At 36.6% G+C, this 21546-nt stretch overlaps 1 protein-coding gene across 5 annotated transcripts in view; it reads left to right on the forward strand.

The window, feature by feature from the left end:
• The window catches only part of MEF2C (myocyte enhancer factor 2C), a 122969-nt gene that overhangs the window by 53804 nt on the left and 47619 nt on the right, over nt 1–21546 (forward strand). For all 5 annotated transcript variants that reach the window (XM_009997827.1, XM_009997826.1, XM_009997828.1 and 2 more), the window contains one exon: nt 5185–5388. In XM_009997827.1, coding sequence (XP_009996129.1) covers nt 5185–5388 — 204 coding nt within the window. The remainder of the gene's footprint in view (nt 1–5184; nt 5389–21546) is intronic.

Genomic DNA, 21546 nt, shown 5'->3' on the forward strand with positions numbered 1-21546 from the left:
GGGGGGGGTGGATTGCCAAAAATACATACGTATCTGTATGTCTGTACATAATGGACTTCATTTTATCTCTCTGATTCAACAAAAGGAAATGAAGTATCAGAGATTAACCATTATCCTTGCAACTCTGCTTCTAGATCTTAACTTCTCAGTTAAAGTGGGAAGTACATTGATACTGTCTGATTTCTGAGCTCCTATCTCATCTGTTAACTAACACATCTTCCATTTCTCTTCTTTTTACTTACAAAGAAGAAAATTGTATGAGACCCACCTTCATGTGTTGGATTTGGGCAGACTGAATTACATCACTATTTCAAGTATTTGATCTGTTATTTATGTACTAATATACTAAAAAGAGGGTGTAACACACAAGTACAAAACCTCCTTTTTTATAAGATTTATCATGAACATTTTATTTTTCATAGCTATCATTTTAGGGCATCCTGCTTAGAACTGCTCTTTATCTGGACTATTCAGCAAGTTCTAGCTCAATATGCTTGAGGCTTTCTGGGACAATAGCTCTTTTACCAGCACAAATCACTGCTGTCTCCTCCCTGTAAATTATGCTGGAGGGTTATAAGAACATGGAAGCAGGCTGCTCTTTAAAGGGTCTTTCATTTAATATGGCATGCCCGGCTACTGCATAAAGGAAGGTTTGTTTGGAGTGAATCCTGCACTGGTGCTACTTCCCAGTCCCACTGAGGGTTAATGTAAAGATAACCAGGCAGCCAGGCGTCTTCATATGACAAACAGATCTAAATAAAAATCAAATAGGAGGAAGGGGAAGAGAGAATATGGCAAGAGCTCTTGCCTCTCCAGTAGTAGTTTGGGATTTCAGTATATGATAGGATTAGCTGCCTGTTGTTAGTGACATTTTAGTCAAGAGCCCTTCGGTTTCCACATGGACAACTTGAATTTATTATGTTTGAAGTTGGATAGATTGCTTGTGGAGCAGCTCGTATTTGTCACATGCATCCTATCTACCACACAGTTGTGCTAGTCCCTGTATCAGAGATGAAATAAGAACAAGCACAATAATATTTATTCTTGACCTGGCAGTGGCTCTATCAGAAGCTTCTGTGCATCAGTGGTCCCTGATTTTCAGTAATCACTCATACGCGTTTAACAGCAGGAGATGCAAATGGGAGGCACTAGGTGCAAATTCCCTGTTTGTTTTGTTTTCCTGTGTCAGCAGATATATACGTTTATAATCAAAATAGGAAGACACAAGGGGAATGCTTATATTTTGCCTCTGACTGGACTGAATTGCTTGAAAAATCACAGGACTGCTGCGTTTAAAACACAGAGTGTTAGCACATATGCTGTGGCTGTTAGTGACAAATACGGAGTGCTGTTACCACTCGGCCTCGTGGAGTAGATGAGATTTCAGGAAAAGTACTAGAAGAACCTGAATTAAAGCTAAAAATAAGCTAAAATAAAATAAGTCCAAACCATTCCCACCCAAAAATACAGAAGAAAACATGACAAAGATAAAGAATGTAGCCTGAAGGCTTTATTCATTTAGTGGGATTATTTATAGCTGCTTCTGTTCCTCCACCGATGTATTAACATCTGTAAGAAGCACATAATTGTTGTAAAAAAATTAGCTAAATAAAGACTATTAGCAGTGGCCACTACAACCATTTACACACACACATATTTAAATTTAAATTTCAGGGCATGGAAGAATTTATACTCACAACAAAGCAACATTACCTTCTAGTTTATTTAGTCTAAGTAAGTTTTACTTACTAGCGATTAAACAAGGAAGTGTGCGCTTGTCCAAACTACCCTCTAAATGGAGCATATCACAGTGTGTACTATGCAGGCTTGAATTCAGGCTGTCTGCAGCCCCACTCATTGCAAGGTCTTGTCCATGAACCACCTCTCAGAAGATTTTTGCAGCTTTATGCATGAAGAGCAAGTTGAGGTGTTTCCATGGTATTAAAGAAGAGACATAGTTGAAGTGGAAAAAAGTCCTTTTAACAATCTTTTGTCAATGTCTTTCCTTGAGCACATACAGTGGGCTCCACCTTTGGTTAGAATTTAATCCAAAATGTACAAAAATCTCACCTTGATTTATGTCAAGGAAGTTGGAAGCTGGCTACTTCACTGTTAGGGTTTCGTTGGGGTTTATTTCAGTTTTTACCATAGGTGAGAGCAGCATTTGCTTTTCTCACAGCCTGCGCAGTCATCAGCATTTGTAATATTTCATATACAAAAATGCTTCAGTAATCTACCCTCTCAGTACCACCATTCCTATTATGAGGGCAGTTTGCCTCTGAAATTTTTAAAAATAACCTTTAAATAAGTAAAATAACTACAAGAATAAGACAGACAGTAATATATTAGGAGGTTTTTGGTTAATACAAAGAGATGGAATTAGGTTATTTTTTTGTATGTTTCAGGGGTAAACTCTGCACATTGCTCTTTTTGCAATACATAAAAACTCATCATAAAAGTAACTCATAACAGTGATTAAAAACTGTCAGTGATTCAAACCTTGTGCTTTATATACACATGCTTAAAAGTTTTTAAAGACAGTTGAATGCTGGTCTTTTATCTGATCCACTTCCTCCCTCCACTCCACCCCCATTCTCCCCAGTTCTCACACTGTCATTGTAAAATACAATATCTCTGAAATATATATTATCCACAAACTGTTGTAAACACAGGATAAATTTATATATATATGTGTAGCATATATATGTAATACATACATGTAAAGGTAAGCCATCATGAAAGGCGTATTTTTTAAAAAAATTTAATATTCTAGATCACCACAGAAACAATCATGGATACAATTGTTTTTAATGCACTTACCACCATTTGTAGAAAGCATTATCTGAAAGATTTAGAAAACGTTAGAAAGATCAAAGAGTTAAAAACAAAACAAATTTTGAGCAATTAAGATTATGTTTTAAGGAGAAGGAAAAAAAATCTAGCTGGATTTTTTTTTTCACTTTCCACAAAAAGGAACTCTAACCACTGTCATTCTGGTGATAAGTATTATGAAATAAGTATGTGCTGTGCAGCACAGCTGTGTGGTTATTCTAAATGTTCAGGAGCACCTAAGAGTAAATGCAAACAGTGGCTTTAAAGATATTTCTGTACTGGAGTGTGCTTTGATGGTAAGAAGCTGCAACATGCTAAATTCTGAGGTTTCTGTGCAACAGAAACCATACTGTACAGAGACACTCCACCTACAGCCCTGTGGTCAAGAGGTTGATTGAAAGACATTTTAGATGCAGAAAAATATGTTGAGTTAGTACATTTTGTTTTCTGTGTGTTTAGCTTTTTCTAAGACATGCTTATATATCTCTCTCTATATATAGATATGTATACTTCAACAAATGTATTGCAATTTTCTGTAATCAGAGAAAACATTAAAAGAGTATTTGAAAGATGAGGGTTCTTTTTAGAATTTGAATGAAGTGTTGTTACCTGTCACATTAAGCATTCCAAATATCAAAAACCATTGAGACAGACAAAAAAAAAAAAAAAAAAGTAACTTTGTATCAATTATGCTTAATAGATAGCAGTACTGTGAAAATGTTTTTTAAATGCTTGAATAACAATATTTAGTGGCAATTCATCTTTTCTTAACAGTACGTTGACAGGGGCTATAGAGATTGAAATGACAATAAAAAGAATAACATTTAGTATGCATTTGGGAGAATAAATGTTCATAGTTTTGGCACAGAGCCTCATGTTTCTGAGATGGACTAGCAAATAGGGATTAGCAATACTTAAATGTCACATTTTCCATGCCTTGATGTGCTGGGATTTTAAGGTAGTCTAGGGTTGCAGTTAGCATTAACTTGCATTAGGAGTGTGACAAGATAAAACAGCAGCCATATGAACCACGTACAGGAGAATCTTCTTGCCTCAGCACTAAAGTTCAGAGGTTCTACTGCTTAAGGGTATTAAAGAATGGAGCAACAAGTGCAGGATTAGGCAGGACTATAAGTGCATTGCATGCCTGTCCTTGACGTGTCAAACACCTTGACTACTATCAGAACAGTATTTTTGTCTTAAAAATCATTGTCACTGAAAATTATATGATAAAAGATGTAGGTGTAAAAAAAATAAATAAATCATAGTCATTGTATACACTTAATGGAAATTTAATTTATGAAGTAACAAAAGTAGAAAAATTCTACCATACAATTAGCTTGAACATTTCATGGTAGTTTTTTATTTTGAGTCACATGTCTTACAGGAACTTGTAAGTTAGTGCAGAAAAGGAAACAAACAAACAAACAAACAATGTATTTCAAAATGTACAGGTCTTTTCATTGTCAGAACAGTCTCTGTGAGAAATTAAAGTTTAGTACAGAGTAGCAATATTTTTCATACTGTGCAGGTTTTGCATGGTGTCAGGGCATTAGCTGACCTACAGAGAACTTAAACACACATCCCTATTTTTCCTATGTGGTATGACCCAAAGTCCTTTATACTAAAAAATGCAAGTTCATATTTCTAAGCGTCTAACCTGAAATGAAATAATGTATGCTGCATATATGTTTGGAAAAGACTGTTTCTAAGGTGATATTTGTTGCTGGTCAGCCTTGTTTGCTTTTTATTCAGATTATAAATTCTCATTTGTCACTTGGGTGTTTGAACTTTTAACACGAGATATTTCTTCAAAATTATTGTGAGGATGTTTATTTGAGCAATGTATCTCTTTTACACAGCTTAAATGCTGTATGAAATAATTTTTTAATTAAAAATCCAGCAGGAGTTTTGGGACATGGAATCAAAGTCAGTAATTCTCAATAATAAGAACTGACTGCCAAAATATGAACTATTTCCAGCTGTAAATCTGAGGTACAGTTTTAAATTCCAAGGTGCAGTTTTAGAATATTGATGGGAAAGGTGCACACCATATAAAGAGTATATGAATTTAAAATTTATAGAGAAAGATGCAATAGCAACACTTCATAGTGCTACTTAATGAAAATGCTCTTTACCTGTATCTTGAGTTTTGTGCAGCCAGAATTTGGTAATTTCATCACTTTCATAACACACACATGCATTCTGGTTTGGAACTATATCTATACTTATGCACTTATACTTTTTAAATTCAAAGACTACAGCAATCACACATTTCCAAAAAAAGAAAGGCTACAAAGACCAGCTTGGGGATTTTTTTGATGGACTTTTTTCTCTTTTTTTTTCCTCCAGGTGACATTTACGAAGAGGAAATTTGGGTTAATGAAGAAGGCTTATGAGCTGAGTGTTCTGTGTGACTGTGAGATTGCTCTGATCATCTTCAACAGCACCAACAAATTATTCCAGTATGCCAGCACTGATATGGATAAGGTGTTGCTGAAATATACCGAGTACAATGAGCCACATGAGAGTCGAACGAATTCAGATATTGTTGAGGTAAGATCTCATGTTCTGGGCGGATTCTGTTTTCACTTTGCTCTGAGGCAGAAGTACTCAAAGTGAGAGGCCTGATCTTCTTTCTTAAGGGTTGTAGAGCGTACCCAGGAGGTGCCATAGCAGCAGGAGAGAAGAATAGGAGCAGCAGAGCTTGGGGGTGGTGCAGTAGAGACTGGAGGGAATCCAAGTCTTTTGTGAGCCTTAAGTTTTATCCTCCTGAGTCTCACACGCTCTGCAAAAACCCTGCAATGGGATCACTGCCTCCCTATTGTCCCACATTCTGTAGTGCTTTGTCCCTTTTTCCCATCAGTCCTCTACACACCTGGACCACTTCCTCCTAGCTGAATCTGCCTGTTGTCTCCTAGTCACTGCCAGTGATGTGCTCTCCAGAAAGCACAATGTGCCTTGTCCCCTTACTCCAACAGTTTTAATGTACTCCATCCATGAGGAACCAAAAAAAATATACTGTAAAAAACATGGAAGAAAGATCTAGAATCGCTGCTTTATGGCATCTAATTGACTTGTTTCATTTTTTATTATTTACAAAGGAAGGAGGTTTCACAAAATGCATGTGCAGTTTACTTACTATGACAAATGTTTCAGCTCTCTCACACAGAATGCTACCTTTATATAATAATAGCAGTATCAAACCAACACCATCAGAACAGAGGAGACATCTTGTAATTAAAAAATAAAAAATAAAAAAATAAAAGCCACAACAAACATATAGGAAAATTTGTATTTCCAATTACTGAAAATTATTAATTAAAATTCAGGATTTAAAATTTTCAGCTTATAATATTTGCAGATAAGTCAGCTTACTTTATAATCACATGCAAAATATATGAAGCTTTGAGTGATTTTGTTGTAATAACAAAACATTCAGAGTACTATATAAAAAATTGCTTCGATAACTTACATAAATCTTATTTTCAAAGCATCTAAATGATTAAACATATAACAGTATTATTTTAAAAGCTATTGGAAGGTTGAGGTCCTCTCTTGAAGAGCAGTTGAAATTTATTCATAAATGCTTCTGAATACCTTGGCCTATAGACTTAGATTCCTTCAGATCTTTTTAAAGGTATTAGTTTCATATTTTTATATAATCTGGATGTTGTCTAAAACGAGACTTTGGTGATTTTGGAAGCTTCACCTGGGTTAGCCACGTATTTGAGACTATCGTTGGAAGAAAATAGGGTTGTAAATTGCATATGAAATATTTGTGTTGGAGAAAAAATACTATAGAATAAACATCATTATACTTTTTACAAGATGTTGCAGTCAACATCACCATAGATTAGCAAAGATTGCAACCAAGAAATTCATATCCCTTTTCTGTCTATCCTTATGTAAACATATAGGATGATATTGTTTCGCTTCCTTCGTGATCTCCCGGCAGATGTTCTCCCTTGTTAGGAGAGTATGAGGTTCTGACAGCAGAACAAAAATTTATGTGAGTTAAGACTAAGAGGAAAGTACATTATTTCTTCCTCCTCTCCATCATCTCTTTTCCTTTCTTACTTCAAATCTCCTGTATAGACATGAAGCCTTTCCTGTGACCTAGCTCTGGTAAGCCCATGTTCTGTCCAGCAGAATTCAAATTCTGTCCCCAGAATAATGTCCTGTCCTCTTTGAGTGGCAAAAAGCCAGAATATTCTTGGCAGGAAAAATTTCCTGTGATATCTTTACCTCTTCCTGCAGGTTTTCTTGTGGGAATAGGTGAGTAAGCCAGCAGTTAAGGATTTATTACTTGCTTCACAATGAATGAATACTTTTGATCATGAGAACTATAGTTTTTCAATAAAATTGAGTGGAAATATAAAGCTTAAAATCATGTCTATTTTGTTGTAACTCCAAGATTTTCAGTAAGAGCACTCTCTGCACCAACAAAGTCCCTTTTCTGCAAAGATAGTGGGCCAGTTTGGATAAGCTGATGGGCAATTTTGCATGCAAATATATAATTTTATGGCTATACTGAAAATTTGGTGACCACCTCTTTTTGCTCCTCTAGAAGAAGCCAAGTAAAAGTAGGCAACTGAAAGAAGCAGTAAGTTAAAGCAAGTTAAATTGAGTGATCTAACAATAGGCAGAAAAGGCCAAATTAGCTGCGTGGTTACAGTTTTTCCGTATTTGTTTTTTCATATTTTCTGTCAGCCCTGAATTCAGTCATTCAATCATTTTGCTGTTAGGTTTTTCAATATTCTGCCTGTAATGCTAAATACTTAAGCCACGACAGTGCCAGTACCATTTCAGGATCGATGGAGTGCAGGGTATAGGTTTTGAACAAGAGTTTCAAGTTATCATGCCTTTACTTGATAATTAACATAACAGTTACAAGAGAGGAACAGGGCCCATGGAAGTATGCCATTTGAGAAATGGCTTGACTCTTGGTGTAGTATGGATATATTTTTAGGTACAGGATATAAATCTGTGACACATTTAAATATTTAAATTGATCAGTTAAACTGACTACATTACACATATTTTCCTTGTAAGGAGCCCATTTTTTTTTTTCACTTTCAGACAGCTAGATGTCACACTTACAAGTTTTTAATCTTGTTCTTCCAGAGCAATCAACAGCAGCTGAGAATCAGACAGTATTATTAAATCTGATAATTTTCTACTAAATGACTGTTCAATATCTATATTTCAGCAGAAGAAAAGGGCATAGCTGTGCTCACAGATTTCTGCACAGTGTTAGAGAAAGAAAACTTTTTAGGTAGATTTATGAAAATGTGAAATATAACTGTCAACCGTATAGAGGTCTTTAATTTAGAATCCAAATTGTGTGCACATTCAGCATAATATTAACTATTTAGTTGCTTTTTGGATTTGGTAGAACTGTGTAATCAGGCATTAGAATGTGGTTTGACTTCTTTGAACAATATATTTAAAGAAAATCAAAAGAGTAGGTCTCTAATACATAGTTAAATACTTTTTAGTTAAACCACTGCTATTCAGATGGAAAAATTACATTAATTTTCTTGTAGGTCTTGCTAAAGCTGATAATTTTATTAAGCAAATTTTTTCCATTTAATTACTAGGATTAATTATATTTAGCATTTCTGAAGGAATGAGTCTTCAGGCTGTAATTTGTTACTTGAAGTATCAGAAGACACCAAGTGTCATACTTCTAACAAACATTACACTGTTTTTCAAGGGAAAAAATATTTTACATAAACGTTAGTACTTGTATGACTGCAAATCAAGCAATATGGTCCTATCCAACTTATACAATCTGATTACATCTGTTATACTGTAAAATGGAGTGGCTTAATATTAAGAGAATTCTGAAGTTCAGTTACTGTTAGTCTTTGAGCTATTTTGACTTAATGATTTAAACAAATAGCTTATACTTTCTTTACACATGTATTAATTTTATTTACAAATAAACAAAATAACAGAGATGGTCTTTTCCAGTTATCCCTTTCAAAATGCAGTGGATTAATGTGCAATTCAGGATATCTGAGTTCTTTAGATCACAAAAATTATCTACCAACTTAATGCATCTCAGTTATTACCTGGTAAATACAACATCCGGAGGTAACTGAAAGTCAATGTGCACTCATGAAGGAGAAAATATTTGCATTCAATACTCAAGTTTATCCATTTTAAGCAATAGTGCCAATTATTGTGAATCTTACAAAAAAACTGTGTGGAGGCTTTACGATATGTATTAGGTTTTTTTGAGGGGGGGATGGAGTTCATTCTGAGACTTCTGTTTAGAGTTATCTGGATTCTTAGAACTGAAGCCTTCATGTCCTCATCCACCAAACCACTCACACCGCAGTTGTTCATTCGAGTTTGTTTCTGTTAAAAAGGGCATGTTGGTTGCTTGACATAGTAACTTATTTTAAGGAATAACAGAACCAGTGCAGGATTCCTTCAACACTGAGGAAAAAAAACATTAATTTCATCTTTATGTAGCTTTCAAGTGCTATGTGTAAAGACCAACAACAATATATTCAGCAGTTGTCATTTAAAATCCTGTGATATAATTACTAGATTTGTAATTCTTTACTTTAAAATGGGATTACATTTTCTCTTATTACAAAATCCTGTGGCATTTGGTGCACAGTCTTTGGAACTTAAGTAGCATTTTTTACAACTAGACATCCAATCTGCCCTTAGACGTTTGTTAATACATCCAGTTCCTGTCTGCTGTGTCAAGAAAAAAAAGAAATAAATTACCTTTGGGGGTTTTTGTTTAGCATTATCAACATAACTGTATAGGACTAGGCAATAATTTTCTGATGGCACTGAGGAAATGGGGAAAAGTAAATGTCAGAGTTGTACAACAGTTACATGCATTATCCATTTTTTGCATTTACTTAAAAGGAGAGCAGATCCTCTCCTTGTTTCTGTAAAAGAGAAGCGGATGTAACACACTAATTTCAGTGATATTTCACTGCCACACTACTGTGAGTGATTAGAATCAAGTGCCCAGAGCACTGTAAGCCCACTGCTTAGGAGCTCGGAAAGGACATCATCATTTGATTGTAGGGGGTGTAATTCAGAGTAGAAATACAGGGAAATATTTTGCATCCCGGCTCCAGATGTGATTACAATTCTGACCACATTACAGTAATCTGCCATTGTTCATCAACTAGGCCATCAAGCCTTTGCTGATTTAAGGTGAAACTTCCTGCCTGTTTTCTCTCTTGCAGTCCCTTCTTCCTTGTCACTTCTTTCATGTCAAGGCATCAACTACTCTCTCAGCTTTAGCAGACCTCTACTGAGTTTTTACTAAGTCCTGGTTTTGATTCTGTTTTTTAGACACTGAGGCTAAAACGTTGCTCCTTGCTCTGCATGCACATAAATCATTCCTCCACAAATCACCACACTGTCATCTTTCAGCTCTTTTAAAGCCCCAAATCTATCAGTTTCTTTGACCTGGCTGCTCTTACTGTCCCTCTGTCTCCAAGTAGCTCCTACTTCTCTGCTGATTCAGTGGTCTCTACCTTAAACACAAGTTCTCTGACTAGGTCAGCCCCTTCAACCCATTTACAATATCTTCCTTTTTTCTGACCAACAAACATCCACCTCCTCAGTTCCCCTCAGCCATACCACTAATCACTGGCAGACTCAAAAGAGGAACCCAAACTTCCTCCATTTTCCTCTGCTAACTGAGGTTCTATGTTATCAGTGCTGATCACCCACCAAATCTTCTCTGAATTGTGTAAAGTTCACTACTTAAAACTGCCAATTTGCATGGGTGCACACACATGCCCATGATCTTTGCAGCTGTCTTTTATCTTACAATAGAACTCTTCCATGACCTCAGTGTCTTTTCCTTTTCTGAAATACCTCTCTTGCAATCTGCCTTTGGCTCTGTCCTTTACTGGCAACTGGCTTCAACTAACCCTTTTTCTGTCTCTCTTGTTGTTTTGCTTTGGGTTTTTTTGCTTTATTTTATTTTGTTTTTACATAAAGATGTCATCTCCTGCAATATACTGTCATACCCTCTGCTCCAATAAAACCTTACCTTGTTTGACTTCTCAGCTGTACATTTCCTCACTCTGTGTGTGTTTTTTTATGTCATGGGTTGGGTTTTTTTCACCTGAATACTTATCAAGCATACTATGCCCTTTCTCCTGCCTCTCCACTCACTCTTCCAATTTTACTGTGTTTTAATGCACAGTAGCAAGTCCCCACTCAAAGTATTTACAGCCCTATTTCAGATATGGCACAGTAAGAACAGGCAGCAAAAGAATATGATGATGATATGGTAATATGACTTTTCATGTAAGATATGTCAATCCTGTTTCCATCAAACAATGTTTATACCTCTCATGCCGGGGACCATTTTTATCCATTTCTGAGATTCAACTCATCCTCAGCTTCTTCCTTCTTAATCTTTTGCCCACTGCAGTCAAGTACGTAATCCTTTTTCTGTCTTCCTGCCCCTGAAAGTGTCATTAAGTTGTGCTTTCCTTTGTCTCTTGTCTCACCAGCTGCTATGTTAGTCTTCCCATTAGGGAACACTTTTCTGTTACACCTGATGCCCCTTTATCCTTTTTTCCCTTTCCTTTCTCACTGAAATTGGGTATGTTTGAAGAAACTTGCATTGGATGCACTCTTGATTTTAGTGGTACTGAAGACTTTATCACATATCAGCCTGAGCTGCTTTAGAGGACTTTAATTACCTTAGGGCCATTGTGATGGAGTTGCTGGTTGACCATGGGAAATCAGTACTTCTAATTTACAATAGTGTGTCACATTTTAAAATAATTTACAAATTATATCTTGTTTTTCCTCAATATTCAGGATCTAACATTGTCTTTTTGATTTGTTTTGCATAGAGCCATGCATCTTAATTGCTGTAGTAGCTGCTGATAAATTTACTGTTGGCAGAGTATTTTCCCTTCACTAGTGGGCTCCTGTATTTGGTGATGTAGAATGAACTGAGGATAGCAAGAGAGATGAGTACCATTTCAAGCAGCATTTTCATGCAAGGGGAAGAAGTAAGCATATGGACATGTGAAATTCTCCCTGCAGATTGCACATTCTGTGTGTTTTACAAGACACACATAGATCTTTACAGACCTTAATGTTAAGATGCTAAGTAATACCAAGGCCTATAGGATGGTGAAATTCAGACTTTTCTTTGGTGTGTGTGTTATTACTTGTTAAAAAAGGTATTTTGCTATTAAAAAAATGTGTATCATGAAAACATGCAACTAATGATAGAAAGCAATGGATACTTCCACAGGTTTGTAGAAGAACTATCTTGAACGAAAGATCTGATCACTTTTAATCTGACCAGCAATGGAGTGTTAATAACCATGAAATGCTACAAAGTCTCCTGAAGGCATGAGGAACTCGAGACTTAAAACTTAGCACAACTTTAGCACATTGGAAGGCTGGAGTTGATGAGGATGGCAGTAAAAAGTGCATGCTTGTGAAAGTATATTGTGCCTGGGAGGAATGCCACAGTCCTGTTTTGCTGAGGGACTTGCTGCACATTATCCCATTAATTCTTACAGGTGTGCAGTGTGTCCTATAGCACATGTAGAATTAGCCACTTGGTGTGGAAGTTCTGAATGAGATGAAGAAGAAAAAAATTCCGTCAATTATTTCTAAAGGTCACAGAGCTAATGACTAGCTGGGAGGTTAATTAGATTCTGAAAGCCTCTTCATATCAATTAAGACTCTTATCTGTGTATTTGTAGTAAATAAGCCCATATAACTCTCTAAATGTGCTCTTTTTAGGAAAAGAAAGGCAACTGTTGTAGCTTGTTTAATTTAATAAGTGTATTTTCTTTTGTCATCATAACATAATACTGCATACAAACAAGCTGTGAAATACACACCAACTCAGCTCTTCAGCATTGAAATCAGGGGAATTATTTCAGCTACCATGGGCTGAAGATCTGGGACAGTATAGAAAGTAAGTTTGTATGTAAGAAAGGTTATTCAGGGTGATCTAAAGACAGTACAGTCTATTGGATACTGCCCTGGACCAGGACTCATGAGACTTGGATTTTATTAATAGCTTTGCCAAATACTGTTGTGTGACCTTGGACAAGTCACATTTCCTCCTAATACTTCAGTTTCCCTATCTGTAAAATGGGGATAGCGTTATTGATTTCCTTGGTAAATTGGTTGAAAACCAGCTTGTTAAACAAACAGCTACTGTTACCAGTTTCCATGGGCCAGGAGATGATTGGACAGGGTCAACTGGCTAAAGAATTTCCTCTGGGTGATGATTTAGGCTTTTTAAATGCTTACTTCTTGTTTCATTTTTAGTAAATATAAGCCAAACCATTATTGCTAAACTCATGTATGACAAAATCATAGGATTGGCTTCAAGATCTTCAGCATCTTTGTTATATTCTGTTGACTTTTTTTGTATTCTGTTGACTCTGAGTTTTGAGCCCTTGGAAAATGTGTTTGTAACCTAATATCCTGATGAGATTTTTTTTCCATGTTTTTCCTAACCATGATTAGTACAAAAAGAAGGCAATTCTATTCTGTCCAAAGTCCTCCCTCAATGGAACTGCTGTTACAGTCAGTGGGACTGCCCAAATTAGTCCCTCTATTACATCAAATAGATAGCAATTTATTCCCTTCCTCTCTCTTACCCACATGAGATTTTTTACTCTTTCCATCAGAAGCTATTGTTTAAGCTCCCCTTGATAACTTTGTAGCATCTTGTTGCTGTTTATTTAGTAAGTGATAGACTTTTTGATGCCTTGAAGCCTAGAGGATTTCTTCCTCTAGGTAGAGGGTCAAGTATTGACACTATTATTTTTTTTCAAATATATATCAAATTGATCCAAAATGTGAAAAATACAGCTATAGGAAACTTGCACAATGAGTTGGTTTGTTTTTTCTCTGTAAAGAAAAAAAAAAAAAAAAAAAAAAAAGGAAAAAAAAAAAGGAAAAAAAAAGAAAAGGCTTCTACTATGATTTATTTGCAACAAGGATTTGGTAGACACGAGACATAATTTGTAACCTTAATGCATCTCAAATGAAAGTGCAATAGCTCACCTGACAGCTTTTTTTTTTTTTTCTGATACCTTGAATAAAATAATATAGACAGAGAAAATTAAAATAGATGCAAAGTCACTTTGAACCAGATGGTAGAGCAAAAGCTACTTTGGAGTATATTTTGAGGGAGTTTTGTCTTATTTATAATTTAAATATATATTTTAATAACTTAGGAAGTGTTCTGGATGGAGTGTTGTAAAAATGTTGCAATGACAAAGATGAAAAATATGTGCAGAACATGTGCTTCAAACTCAGTTCGTAGTTCCTTTCTTTGTCAAACTGGGAACTTAAATCTGTGTTTCTTAGAGCAAGGTCTATTTCACAGATCACTGTTTCTTTCGAAAACATGATATATCTGGCTGAGAAGCTGGAAAAATCTTTCATGGCTGTGTAACATTCTTACAACTTAATAGCTCCAAAGTTTTATCCCAATCTAGTCATTGGAGAATGTTCTTTGTTTTTGTAGTCACTGTTTCACATAGTAACAGCTTGTTGTATTTTGGTCCCTTTGCCAGAGGGTAGGTTTATTTTTAAATCTCAGAACTCTGAATTTTCTTTATTTTTCCAAGATTGGAAGCAGCTGAAACGCCTGGAGTTACAGGTTGAAGGGCTTGCTTCACAATATAAGATGGGAAGCTTCATCCCCTCCCCCTTTTGTGTTTTTCTTTTTTTAAATTTTTCCTAACAAATGTCTCTTAACTGATATTTGTCTAAAAATAGAAAACTGCCTAACTAAAAATAGCTTGGCTCTCAGTCTTGCCAAGGAAAATGGAGAGGAATAGGCGTGGAATAGAAGGCTGAGTAATCCAGCTCTATTCATTCACAGATCCCTTTGAGAATGCAGGCGATGATAAAGTGCCCTCAAAAAACCACAGGCCTGACTTGCTCTCTTCAGACTCCTAGCTGCCAATAAACATTTTAGCCCAAGGATATATATAATTTTTTATATATTTTTTTTTTATTATTTTTTTTCCTCATGGATCGTAAACACTTTCTGAAAGACAAGGCTTTGTTTCACAGAAGCTAACTTACTGTCAAAAAATAGCTGACTTTCCTAAGGTCCTTTGAAAAAAGATGCTTTCCATTGATTTCATACTTAAAATTTTGCCCCCAAAATTTCACATACCAATAAGAAAGAAAACTGTATTATTCTGATTCTGAGCAGTAGAGCTGAATGTGTAGAAAGCTGGTTTATTTAACTGAGAAATAAAACTTTAGATGCATGTATGTGTGATGTGTTTTTTCTTTTTTTGTAATTCTTCATTTATTTGGAAATCAAATTTCAGCTAGAAGGTAGAGGTGATGGGAATGGCAAGAGGCAGGCTCTAATTAACTTAAAAATAAACCTATCAAGAACCCCAGAAAGCAGGAACTTCTCATTCGAAAAGCAGTCGTGTTAGAGAGAGTCAATCTTGCTTTATGCTGCAGAGGTTTTTATATCACATCACCATTGTGGTATTGCAGTGTGAGGTATCAGTAACACTAGACAGCAGAAAAGACACCACAAAGGGTTGAGCATATTATTTTAAACAAGAATGTTTGTTGTTTTTCTGTATGGAGTTTTTTGGAGGTTTTGTGTGTGTGTTTTGTTGGTGGTTTTTTTTAAACTGAGTAACCTGGTCAAACACAGCAACAGGGTGTGGAAATGTCAGCACAGTTCACAGGGTTATTTGAGCCTGAGTATTGTTTTGTTCAGTTCCTGTAATGCTGCTTGTGATAAGACTCTGGAGACAAAGGACGATAATTGATGGAAAGGGACTTAAATCACTCCAAAAAGAATCAAGGTCCTTGTATTTGGGTACATCGACTCTTCTGGTCTCCTTCCTCCTTGTAAAGCATTTTGTCTTCTTGCATGTTGGCCCCCTACTGCTCCTTGTAATGGAGACAGACCACAAGTGATTCCTTTATGCAGTACACAGGGTGTAATTGTGTCTGTGTGGTGTATTAGTAATTACCAAGGCTGAATTCCCGTATTGTGTCTTCACTGCAAGCATGGAAAAATAGGACACACTACCCTGCATTACCATTTTCAACCTAGATAGTGAGCTACTTATAGCAATGTTCCAGACACAAAGGCTTTTGTGAGCAAACCCATTTTTCATTTTCATCACTGACACATCCCTGCTTTGCAAGGTAAATAGAAAATGTGGTTATTTACCTGGATTCTTACACAGTACTAATGATCACAAGTGTAGAAATACCTCATCTTTTCTTACCTCACAACTACCTTTAATGCAAACTACTGACCTTGCCCTCTTTTCTCTCAAGACTTTTTATTTTATTGGATTCCCATAAACCGTCAACTGTTCTTTGTAAAACCAGTGTTGTAGATTATGCAGCACTGAGTTTCTAGGAAAATCAGCAAGTGATGCACAGTTCTTCATAAGCTTGCATATGACCAAAGGTTTTTTTTAGTGTATAAGTCTTTGCAGATGTGGGCCTGTAGCCATAGTGTTTGGTTAAAAAGAGCCCTACGCTATCAAAAGCCAAAAAAAAAAAAAACCCTGATATGTAAAGTTCACCATTCAGACTTAATTAGACCCCTGATTTAAAGATTAGACTGGTCACTGGCAGCCTTCTGACTAAATTCAAAACCCTCTGGTTCCTAGCACAGACACCAATTTCTATAGATGCTGTCACCTTTTGTAGTAAGCAATACTAGAATAGGTCTCATTTCTACAAAGATTCGTAGAAGTTCTGTTTCAGACAGTGAAACTATTCACAAGGAAAAAGTTGAATGCTCCTGCAAATATCTGCAGAATCATGGCTTTCTGTCTGCAGCAGTTCCAGTGTCAGTGAGGCGGGCAGAATCGGGGCCTAAATAGTTCACCCTATGAGTAGCATTTGTGCATCTATACTGAGAAGTAAAATCGTCCACTTCCCTTCCACACCTCAGAGAGCTGGCAATGAGAGAACCCCCTTCCCTGAGTAACAGAGGCACTGTGCAAGAGGAGCTTAATCACCAGAGTAGCTGGGGATATAAAAAGTCAATCAAATCCTGGATTTTTTTTGCCTGCTTCATGCCACCTGCTAGGGAGCTGGCATTTTTAATCTTCTGCTCAGGCCAAAGCACCTTAGCCTTCTGTTTTGCATGAAGCAAAGTATCTCCATACCTCCCCTTCTCTGGACTGCACAAAAATAACACTATCTCTTATTGAGATGCCTTTCCACAGTTCTCATAGCTCTGACAAAAGTTCTGTTAAACTTCAAAATATGCTGACTTCTCTTACTTATTACAGTAAGAAGGTATAAATTAATTATTTATTTGTGTACTATAAAATTTGCATTCATGCTTTATGTATTATGTAGTTCATATTGATTAGACTCCATTTGCCATGAATTTAGGGAGGCCTCTATGTGTTTGTTTATATAAAAGATTACTGAAATTAATATGTTACCAAATCTGCAGGGCTGTAAAAACTCAAACACATATGCATTATGTTCTACAATTTTAATAATCAGAAGTCTAGCAGTCAGATGTAAATTAATGTTCATAGTCCAGAACTGCTGAATATAGTTAAATCTTAAATACCCATTGTTCTTTGGATAAAGAAAAAAAAAAAACAAACACACAGACACACAAAAAGAAAAACGCAACAAACAAAACAAAAAAGCAAACACCTTTGAAACAGAGATTCAATCAACAAGTTCTTCAATGTGGTGAATTATCCACAACTTCAGGTTGTTGTGTCTTTCTTACTTGATCTTGTTATCAGTGTTTCTATAGATGGTTACTAGTTAATGAAGGAGTAAAAGAAGTTGCATCATCTCTGTTCTAAACAGTTCATTAAGGCTTTGGCTTGATAGGCAGTGGTGTTATAGGGAAAATCTGTGATATATTGGACAGAATTGCATTTTTAAAAAACTCAAACCCATTTATTTATATCATCCCGTGTGATCTATAGACAACTATAATTACATTTTATATTGCAGAGTTATTAAAATGTGCATGCACTTTACACTGGGTTGTTAAAATATACGTTTATTTCTTTGATCAAATGTTACAGCACACAGGCTGTTCAAAGAAAGTAAATTATACAAGAGTCAATAAAAGTACTTTAAACAACACACAGCTGCTATAGATTGATTCAAAAGAGATCAAAATCTTGACAAAGAAGCAGTTCCTAATGGAGTATATGGTGTTTAAAGTATATTAGCCTAGTACAATAGCATCATGGCTATAACATGAAAAACATAAAACCACATAATTTTTCCTTTCATTGTTATACTCCAAGGCTTGGTTATTACATACTTCTAGCATGTTCAAACATGCATCAGTAAAATGGAAGCTTTACACTTTTGTGTTCATCAGTTACCAGTATATGCCTTAACACTTAATCTGTATTTTTTAAAGAAGCTTGCCTTCTCAGATGCAAAATTTTGCACAACCCACATATATTGTTTAACTCATGAATAAAAATTCGTAATTGTGCTCAGTAATTTCCATCATATATCTGAAAGTGTTTCACAGAGGTGAATAAACACAAACTTTAAAATATGACAACTGAAGTCATTTATCCAAGAGCCTAATCTGAAGGCACATGAACAGTGTGTGAGGTCTTACTATTTTATCCTGAACATTCCTAGGAGCCTTTACTGCAGTTACTAAACATTAACCCAACCTGGGCCAAAATTGAGAGGTTTTTTCCTAGTTTAAACCCGAAAAGTTCTAGGAACTGTCAGTCCTCTGTGAACAAAATACCTCTGGCAAGCTGTTCCTAAAGCAGCACACAAGTCTAGGATCAAGCTTTTCAGAAGACTGTATAAAAAAAAATGTTGCTGGAGTTTGTGTGCTATCAAAGGGACAGAGACTTCAGTTTAGTTCCTTTCTTAAAGGATTGATTACTTCTGCATTTTATTGAGAGCCTATTTAACTTAAAATACAAACAGAGCAGAAATCGGATTTCAATGGACTCCTCCCTCAAACAAAAATGCTGTAACAAGTCACAGAGCTCTGTCCCGTCTTGAGTTCTGTTTCTCTGACCCAGCAAATGTTGCACTTGTTAACTCTAAAAAGCAGAACATTATGGGGAAGTGCAGAGGTTTAACCTATCTAGGACTTCATAGATCATGGGAAGCTGGGTAAATCCTACCCCTTGTAGGGGTATGGGAGACTAAAGATATGAGCCTATTCAGATCAAAGAAGAAACAGAACCTGTGTTTCCAGTTCTGTTGCAGGTTTCAAACCACTAGTTATACAGAAAATCTGCAGTGGCAGCGTATACTTAAAAGGGAAGAGTGACTCTTCCTCAAATCTGTGAAAGTTTAGCTGTAGGAGAAGAAAATTATGCCTGAGTCAATGCCTGAATGTCCAACAAGGCTTTGTGGATAAAGGGGTCTCTGCAGCCCTGGCTGCAGCTCTTTAACTTGTGATGAGGGGTAGGATTTCTGAAACCCCATTTGCGTGATCTGGGTCACTCACAACTTCACCACATGCTCTTAGGTTTGGATCGTGTCCTGTAGCACCAAACTCTTCTTCTGCCCTACATAGGAAGCCTCAGATCCCAACACAGTGTGAATTCCACTCTGTAGGTCAGGTGCCTAAATAGTCAGTATTGCCAAACTGAGCTTTCTGTGTCCCTGAATCCCTTATTGGACACATTCCATAGCCCTTTCCTGTCACAAGGCCTTTCCTTGCAGCAAGGGAATTTCAGCAAAGTGTGGACTGTTGGTTTTTTTTATGGTTTCAGGGTATGCTCAGAGCAATGTGGCTGAGAGGGTTGACTCTTCATTGACAATTTTCCTACCCTGTCACTTTAAAAAATGCTTCTGTTCCAAAGGATGCTTAGAAAGGTGTGCTCTCATTTCTCTGTCCTGGAGATTTCTTCATTTCTAGCTTTCAAAAACACACAGCCTAATGAGCTTCTTTAGCAGAACCTTGTAACTGTTAGGATGCCTGTAGATACTTGACAATTCTGACTTGACCTGCATGAATAGTAAGGAGTTCATTTAGCTGGACTGAACTCACTTGATAATAATGTCCATGAGGTGTTTACAGCTGTAGTCTGAACAGAACTAAGATGCTTCTGGGCTTGGACTTTAGGTGAAACACTGGATACCCAAGGGTTATAGAAGCCTCTCTTGTCTATCCCACAGTCTAAATTGTTCTTTCCCTTCCCATTAAGGAGTCTGAGAAATCCTCCTACTCCTTCTGTACAGTCTTTTTCATGCGGGAGGTGTTCTTAATTCCACCTCCTCCTTCACGGAGAGTGAAGGAGCAAAAGAGCTGACTAAACATTCTGCAGTTAAGTCTGCTTCCTACTGATCTCCATGACCAATTCAGTGACAGAAACAAAAGAAGTACTCATCCATTCCTGCTACTGCTATTTTATTCTGAGGTCTTGTGATCTAGCTTACCTCAGGCAGAAACAGGAATCCTGTCAAACTTTGAAATCAATGTAAGTTTTGCTGCAGTTTATTTCATTGTTGAGAAAGAACCTCTCTGCAGATGCTAGCAACCAGATTGTGCCCTTCTGAGCTGGAGAAATTCTCATCTACTCATTGCTTATATGCCCATTTGCCTCTTCATGGAAAGAATCTTGCAACACTAGTGATTTTCACTGGAATTTTGATTATTCAGGATATTGCTTGTTCCATTTGCTACTGTAAGGGCTATTTGAAAGCCTGGACCCATGGAAATCAGTAAATATATCTTTGCCATAACTTTGATCTTAATATAACAATAGTAAGAGGCAAAGCCACATGTATTTTGACATAATCTCTTCAGTCTTATCACAGTCTCTGGTTTCTTTGGCACAGTCAGATTCTGATTGATTTTAAAACCTAATTTTCATATTCAAACATGAAGAAAAATGGTAGAGAACCTGAAGTACTCCTTTTCACTCCATATGATACCCTTTACCTTTCCTCTGGATTGTCCTATCGCATTGTAAATGCTCTGCAGAGCTCAGGAAAGAGTCCTCACTGGTGTGCCAGCAGGTTGATCATGTAACATGGCCTTATGAGAATCTGCCAGAGGCTGGCGGAGGAAACAGCTGTGGCATCTGGAGATGTGAGTACCCCCAAGCTATTTATTGCCTTTCCTCTGTTAGTTGGAGGTTACCACCTTCGCAGCAGAGTCAGAGGAAGAGAATGCATGCCCACCCCTTGGCTGCTCCATCTCCGCAGCCCTGACATGGGGTGAGTGATCTCAGATAGCAGAGCAGGCAGCTCTGCACCAGGATTTATCCTGCAGCAGCCAGACACCAAAGCTGATCAGATCCCACAGCTAAGTCTTCACCCAGTGAGACGGTACTGGCCATGCGTATGTTCACAGCCTCCTTCATTCCCACCTCTACCAAGGTCTTGGAAAAAAGGAAATAGGCTGAAATCTTGCTCTGTTTGTCCAGGCCTCCTGCAGAATTAGGGAACCCAAGCAGTAACATCCTTTGCAGCCCACAGAATTCTCTGTGTGGGAATACCATATGATTAAAGGTTTGAAGATTTCAGACAGTAGGGCTTTGGGAGGCCAATATACCAATTCTTCTTTACAAAACTATAATTTTGTCCAAAAAAATAAATCCAGTTTTACAGTGAAAAACTCTAACATTCAAAGGATGTTTTAGCTGCCTCTTGAGGAAGCTGAAATTTTCATTAAAAAAAAAAAAAAAAAAAAAAAAAAGAAAAAAAAAAAAAACTTTTTTTGAATTTATTTTTTATTTT

This window comes from Chaetura pelagica, unplaced genomic scaffold, assembly GCF_000747805.2.
Source record: "Chaetura pelagica isolate M959 unplaced genomic scaffold, ChaPel_1.0 scaffold84, whole genome shotgun sequence".
NCBI lineage: Eukaryota > Metazoa > Chordata > Aves > Apodiformes > Apodidae > Chaetura > Chaetura pelagica.